Source organism: Anneissia japonica, unplaced genomic scaffold (assembly GCF_011630105.1).
Source record: "Anneissia japonica isolate Jap-2015-1 unplaced genomic scaffold, ASM1163010v1 scaffold287539_len122650_cov154, whole genome shotgun sequence".
Classification (NCBI taxonomy): Eukaryota; Metazoa; Echinodermata; class Crinoidea; order Comatulida; family Comatulidae; genus Anneissia; species Anneissia japonica.
Genome location: NW_022722456.1, coordinates 62,710 through 69,410, shown reverse-complemented (window position 1 = coordinate 69,410; position 6,701 = coordinate 62,710). Strand labels below are relative to the sequence as shown.

At 37.9% G+C, this 6,701-nt stretch overlaps 1 protein-coding gene across 1 annotated transcript; it reads left to right on the top strand.

Annotated features, from left to right (window-relative positions):
- The first annotated feature begins 2,379 nt into the window (after nucleotides 1-2,379).
- On the top strand, nucleotides 2,380-5,985 carry LOC117111892 (cytochrome P450 2U1-like). The gene is made up of 4 exons (XM_033254918.1): nucleotides 2,380-2,773; nucleotides 3,645-4,264; nucleotides 4,690-5,014; nucleotides 5,134-5,985. Exons 1-4 carry the CDS (start codon nucleotides 2,431-2,433, stop codon nucleotides 5,313-5,315), a joined length of 1,470 nt encoding a protein of 489 aa, XP_033110809.1. The 5' UTR covers nucleotides 2,380-2,430; the 3' UTR covers nucleotides 5,316-5,985.
- Nucleotides 5,986-6,701: the final 716 nt, after the last annotated feature.

Sequence of the window (6,701 nt, the reverse complement as noted above, 5' to 3'; positions counted from 1 at the left end):
TATATATACATATATATATACATATATACATATACATATATATAAATATATATCATATATATTATATATAATAAATAATATAATATATATTATATAATAAATAATATATATGTGGCTGATTTTATATTTGGTAAATTACCCCGAAGTTCAAAAAAGGTAACTTGAAGATTTTTATCAGTGATTATGATCAATAGGAAGTTTTCGCTTACGAAAATATCGAATACGATACGGTACGTTAGCTAATTTTTAGACAACCCTTCCCCTACAGTAGAATATCTGTCGCCAACGTCGTAGGCGATTCATGCCTTTTGAATGAATTATGGATCATTCAGCTCGTAGGCCTACAAGAGTTGTCAAGAATGTTTTAGGCAAGAATAATGACAATGATAATGAGTTATTCATATTCATTTTCGTAAGGTGTTTAATCATCCTATTATTTGTTTAATTTGTATCGAGGACCATATTGGATGCGCAATTGCACTTATTTACTTGTTGAAAATGTTTTCTACAAAGGGTTAGCAAAACGTGATTAGAACGTTAATGTTGTAGTAACTGAATAAAAATCACAACATGTTATTATCTTCTCTTTAGTGCATAAAAATAATTAATAACAACAGGACGGGATGTAGACCAATATTTGACTAATATGCGTGTTAATGTTTTGTTTAAATATAGGTGCAAAAAAAAATAGACGACTTTCTAGGTCGGGAAAAGAAACCTGCATGGGGTAATTGTCAGTCGATGCCATACCTTGCAGCCACAATAATGGAGGTACAGCGAATTGGCAACATCGTTTCAGCATTCACACGATACGCCACAGAAGAGGTTGAAATAAACGGCTACAATATCCGCGCTGGTATTACGGTATTAGCAAACATATGGAGCGTTCACTATGATCCCAATCATTGGGAAAGACCGTTTGAGTTTGAGCCAGGGAGGTTTTTAGAAGACGACCTCAAGACGTTAAAGAAGCAGGAGACGTTTATTCCTTTTGGCGCAGGTATGTATTTATTATGCTATGGCACTGCGCATGGCGCCGTATTTATGCAAATTGAAAACTAACTGAAGCACAAAGACTTCAGTGCCTCCGCTAAATCCGCCCCTGGCCAGAAAAAAAACTTGGAATGAAATAGTGGATCAAATACTTTACTTTCATTTGGGTCTTTCAGTTCTAATATGATTTTCTTTCAGGTCGAAGAATGTTTTAGCCAGAATGAACCCTTTTTCTTTTCACTGCTAATCTCCTGCAACGGTTCACTTTCGTGGTACCCGATTGTAGCCCCACCCCATCAACGAATGAGTGTGTGCCAGGAATAAATAGAGTTCCTAAACTGTACGAAATATACGTCATCAAACGATAGCAGTCTGTTGGACGTCTGCTTGACAGTGGTTGAAATGTGTGACATAAATATCACCATGTTATAAATACCGAAACAGTATTGGGTTTGCTGTTTGAGTTATTGTCTAAGCATGATGACGTCATTATAACATGAAAAAACACCAATAAAGTGCATTACTAGATCCGGTTAAATGAGCTTTTAAAACACCAAAACTAATGTCATTTTATTGCGTAAAGTGATATCCATCGGCACTGACTTCCGTAAACGTGCAAATATTATAAATTTGCGAAAGATGGGTTATTTTCCATTAAATTCTTGTTTTGCGTGCGGGATGCCGTCCTGATTTCCGGGACACTCCCACAACTTAAAGGAGACTTGGGACGGTTCATTTTTTCCGACAAGGGAACTGTGAATTTACATTATTATTGTAATTTAAATGTTACTTGGTGACAACTGTGGATTTGGAGTGGACATGTAGCTTGGTGGTTAAGATGCCGAGTTCTTCAAATTCCGAGATCCTTGGTTCAAATCCTGTGACTGCACATAATTTTTTTTTCTCACGACTAAAGCACACGTTACCATAAGCCTCGCAATGAAGCCTCGAAAAAACATCACGTTATTTTATTTCGAGGGCCCCTGGATGTCAGCCGACATTTTGGTAGTGAAAACATTAAGCGTAAGCATACGATTTTTGAATATGTGCTGACCTTGTTAAATTTAAAAACGATATGTTTAAAAAGACAGCTGTGGATTTACGACTAAACCACACATTACCATAAGCTAAGCCTCGCAATGAGACCTCGATAAAACATCACGTTATTTTATTTAGGAGTACCCCTGAATCAGCCGACTTTAAATATAAATATAAATATGGAAAACATTAATCGTAAGCTTATCTATTTTTTTTTTATGTGCTGACCTTGTTAAATTTAAAAACGATATGTTTAAAAAGACAGCTGTGGATATTGAAAGTGTATTGTTTCATGCTTGGTTAACTACCCGTCATTTTCGAATCCAGTCAATTACACAATTACAAGAACATTGGTACGAAATTGGTAGAGGTCAACCTGATTTATAGCACAGTAGCAGAATGGTGTTCTACGAGGAGATATTGTCTTTAGCCAATATTCCAACGATAATTTTGTTGTCCATTTTATTTCTTTTTTCATTAAGACTTCTCAAGTCTAACAAGCTACCACCAGGCCCTTTTGGCTGGCCGATCGTCGGATCTATCCCGCACATCGACAAGGAGTCGTATTTGACTTTTGACAAATGGGCAAAAGAATATGGCGACATATACACAGTGAAGTTAGGCTGGACCACAGCCGTGATTTTGAATAGCTTTGACGCTATAAAAAGTACACTGAAAGATCAAGGAGATAAGTTTATTGACAGACCACGTTTACCTATCATAGAATTGGGTTTTACAAAAGGTAAGAATATTCGGTGGCGGGCCACCCATGGAGCTGCATTCACCTCTGACCCAAACCGAAATTATGTTCCTATCCTTACAGGGGTGGAGCCAGCGGGGGGTCGGGGAGAGCTGTCCCCCCCCCCCCGGTCGGGAGAAAAAGCACAATTCGTCGGGGAGAAAAAAAATTGTTATTTTATCTTATTTTCACATATTAGTAGACTCTAAAATCGATCAAAAAAGTCTTTGAAACCCCTAAAATTTTCGGGGGTTTCGCACCCCTGGACCACTTTCGTAACCTTTTAAACGAAGCCCGACCACGCCCATTTTCTTTTCGTCGGGGAAATCTGACCCCTCGTCGGAGGCATCAGTCCCCGCGTCGTGGACCTCGGCCCCCTTCCCATCGGGCAAATCTTGGCGCCACCCCTGTATCCTTAAATTACTGCTCCGATTTTCTGATCGGATCGGTTCGGTTCGGTTCGATATGCTTTCCGATCCGAAAATTCGGATTCAATGTTAATTATTATAATATGGAGTATTTGGCTGACAGTTACTGAAGGGTTTGGTTGGTTTCTATTTACAGTACACTAATACAGTAATAAATAATCGAAAAAAATGGTCATAATGTAATGGATCAAAACATCAATGGAACAAAATGTAGGATAGGTAACAAACATATTTCATTGAAATAAATTACATGAATCCAAAAACTGGGTAACATAAAAACTAATATTATCTTGTCTTTTTTTCTTCATCTCCCACCTGAGAACATTTGGATAATATTGGTATTTAGTATATTGGTATTGATATGTGTATTAGTCAAATAGTTTGAATATCATTTATTTTTTACATTTAGTCTTCTTAAAGCGCTTCGACGATTCTCTTACTTATAGGAGGTGTTGTTTTCGAAAATGGACCTGCCTGGAGTGAACGACGGCGTTGGATGTTTTGCGTTCTACGTAATTTCGGTCTTGGAAAGAAAAGCTTAGAAAGTCGGATAAATCTTGAAGCAGATTACTTATGTAAAGAAATTAATAAAAACTGTAATTCATTTAACCCATTACATATTGTAAATAATGCGGTGTCTAATATTATCTCTTCTATCAGCTTTGGTGATAGATTCGAATACAGTGATCCGAAATTTAAAGAACTTTTGGATACGAATCGATATTTGCTAAAACATTCCACTTTTGTGGCCCCTGTAAACGCCATTCCTGTATTGTTCTACACACCAATGTATAATCGCTTTCGTGAAGTTACATCATCCTTAATAGCATTTATTAATGATAGTATTCAACAACATCAAGAGACTTTCGACGCCGGCAATATTCGTGACATCATTGATTCGTGCCTTGCGGAATTGGAGAAGGAGCATGTTGACTCGAAGCTGTTCGCAAAAGATACCTTATGGCGGACTCTCTTTGATCTGTTCATTGCTGGATCAGAAACGACTGCTACTACTATTATGTGGACGATTCTGTATTTGGTAAAGTACCCGGAAGTTCAAGAAAAGGTATTACTGTACACGGAAATGTTGTTATAAAATTTCAATAAAGTTAGGACTTAAGACGGTATAAATGATTTGATAAGGTTATGGTTGTTATAGGCCTACTGATAACAAATCATGTCGTATGTCTTTTTATAACAAAATAATTCAGATTCATGAACAATTAGGAAACAGGTACGACTACTGAGTCAGTGATAGTTTATAGAGAAATGAGGCCTCTATAGGGGGATTAGGCGCCATGGTGTGAAACTTTCGTGGTTTTTGTGATCATGTTTCGTTTCCACAAAAAATGAACAAAACAGGGGTGCAAAAATAGCTCTTTAATATCTTGTATGACATTTGTGAAAATGTTCAAATATGTGGTAAATAGGCCTATATATTATCAACATAACTGGACTTTATCTTGTCTATTTTTTCAATACGGTATTAAGTTACAACAAGAGGTGGACGAAGTTCTAGGTCAGGAAAAGAAACCGACATGGGGCGCTCGGCAGTCGTTGCCATATCTAGAGGCTACAATAATGGAGGTACAGCGGCTTAGCAATGTTGCCCCCCTACTTGCACGATCTACCAGTGAAGAGGTTGAAATAAACGGTTACAAGCTCCCACCTGGCTTAACTATATTAGCAAACTTATGGAACGTCCACCATGATCCTAACCAATGGGAAAGGCCTTTTAACTTTGAACCAGAGCGATTTTTAACAGACGACAAAAGGACTATAAGGAAGCCAAATGTGTTTATTCCTTTTGGTGCGGGTATGTATTCAATTATGAGTCTCCTGACTAAGTTCCATTAACTTTCATTGTTTTGTCGTTTTAATCTTGTTTAGAATCTTTCTTTTTTTTTCATGCCAAATTTTTCTGGTTTCCTCCAGGTCGAAGGATGTGTATTGGTGAGCTTTTGTCTAAAATGGAAATTTTCCTTTTCACTGCTAACCTTATTCAACGGTTTACGTTCGAAGTTCCCGATGATAAGACAACTCCTTCGGTAAATGAGTGTGTACCTGGTTTAACCCGGTCTCCTAAGCCATATGAAATATACGCTATCAAACGATGATATATTTTCAGACACTTGCAATTGTGTGCCTTGAGCATATAACAAAAACCCTGTCATGTTATATTATATTGTTTTATATTATTATATTATTATTATATTATTATTATGTTACGTATTATATTAGTGATCGTTGACTGTTCATGTTAAGCAGATTATTATTGTGCACCACATGTTATAATGATAATTGGTATTAAACATAATAATGAAATCAATTAACGTTATGAAGTATAAAATATATATTTATATTACGAATTATAAATTGTGTAAATTGTTTAGATGTGTTGACATTTTTTTTAAGTGACTTATGGTGTTGTCAGAGTACTTCTGCGCTGTTTGTCAGCCCCTCGTCGGGGCAGATCCTCCCCTCGTCCCGGACCACTGACCCCCCGTCGGGGGAAATCCTGATGCTACCTCTGCTGTTTGCTAGGGTGGAATTATGCATAGAATATAGATCGTTCAGTCAGAATGGAGAGGAATAATAAGAGATATAGGCCTGTAACAAAAAAATTAGGTATTGTGTGGCGGTGCAAAGACTGTAAAGCGGTAGAGACAAAAGAAAGTTTAGATTGAAGAGGACGAGATTAGTAATACAGTAATCGTGAACGGTTTGTATCTTATATGAAGTATAGTCAAAACAAATAAAGTATATTTTGTGACAGAAAACGTAAAATCTATCATTGTAGTGTCTTTTGTGTTAATTATTGTTATGGTAGTACCGGAACATAGTAAATCCTTTCTGAGACACTAGGGCTCATGGGTCTGGAGCTTATCCCAAGTTTCTGTAGCGTGAAGCAGATCAGAGTGCGATGCTTATCCCCGTGGTGGGACGCTGGTCCACCACAATACTCCCAGCAACTTGCTTGTACCCATTGATACTGGGTTGACTAAAGCAATGTAGATACAAGTGCCTCCTACTGCGCCACACTACTGCCATATGGTACCTATATATATGCCAATCAGCTGATCGATTCCCGCAGAGCTTATATCTTTCATTTATCCACCTACGATGACACGCATTCATTAGCGATTACACGAAAATTCATAATGAGTTTAAAACTCTCTGTGCCACCTCTAAAGGCTGGCACTCGGCGTCGTACGAGGGTTGTACAACCGTTCAAACTCCTCTCCCTTTGAGCGCTAGACGACGCGATGCCGTCTGCTGATTTCGGAGGCACTCTAAATGGATCGTCATTAAAATTAAAAACGACCTGTTGCGCGTGCGTTGTAGCGTTGCGTTCTTCATAGAATCGCGTCGGCCGACGACCTGAGAAAAGCCCGTTTTCTTTCGTATTAATTTTAAAGTTGTCACTTTTCGCAGGCGCCCACCTCCCCTAACCGACCGTGGCCACTTGTGAGCTTAAAACCATGGAGTTTTTTGGTTGGTTT

Bases quoted from the DNA above. Each gene is read 5' to 3' on its own strand.
- LOC117111892 (XM_033254918.1), top strand. From the start codon at position 2,431: ATGGTGTTCTACGAGGAGATATTGTCTTTAGCCAATATTCCAACGATA. The intron at 2,774-3,644 runs GTAAGAATATTC...TCTTACTTATAG, and splicing joins AGAATTGGGTTTTACAAAAG to GAGGTGTTGTTTTCGAAAAT. The intron at 5,015-5,133 runs GTATGTATTCAA...GGTTTCCTCCAG, and splicing joins GTTTATTCCTTTTGGTGCGG to GTCGAAGGATGTGTATTGGT.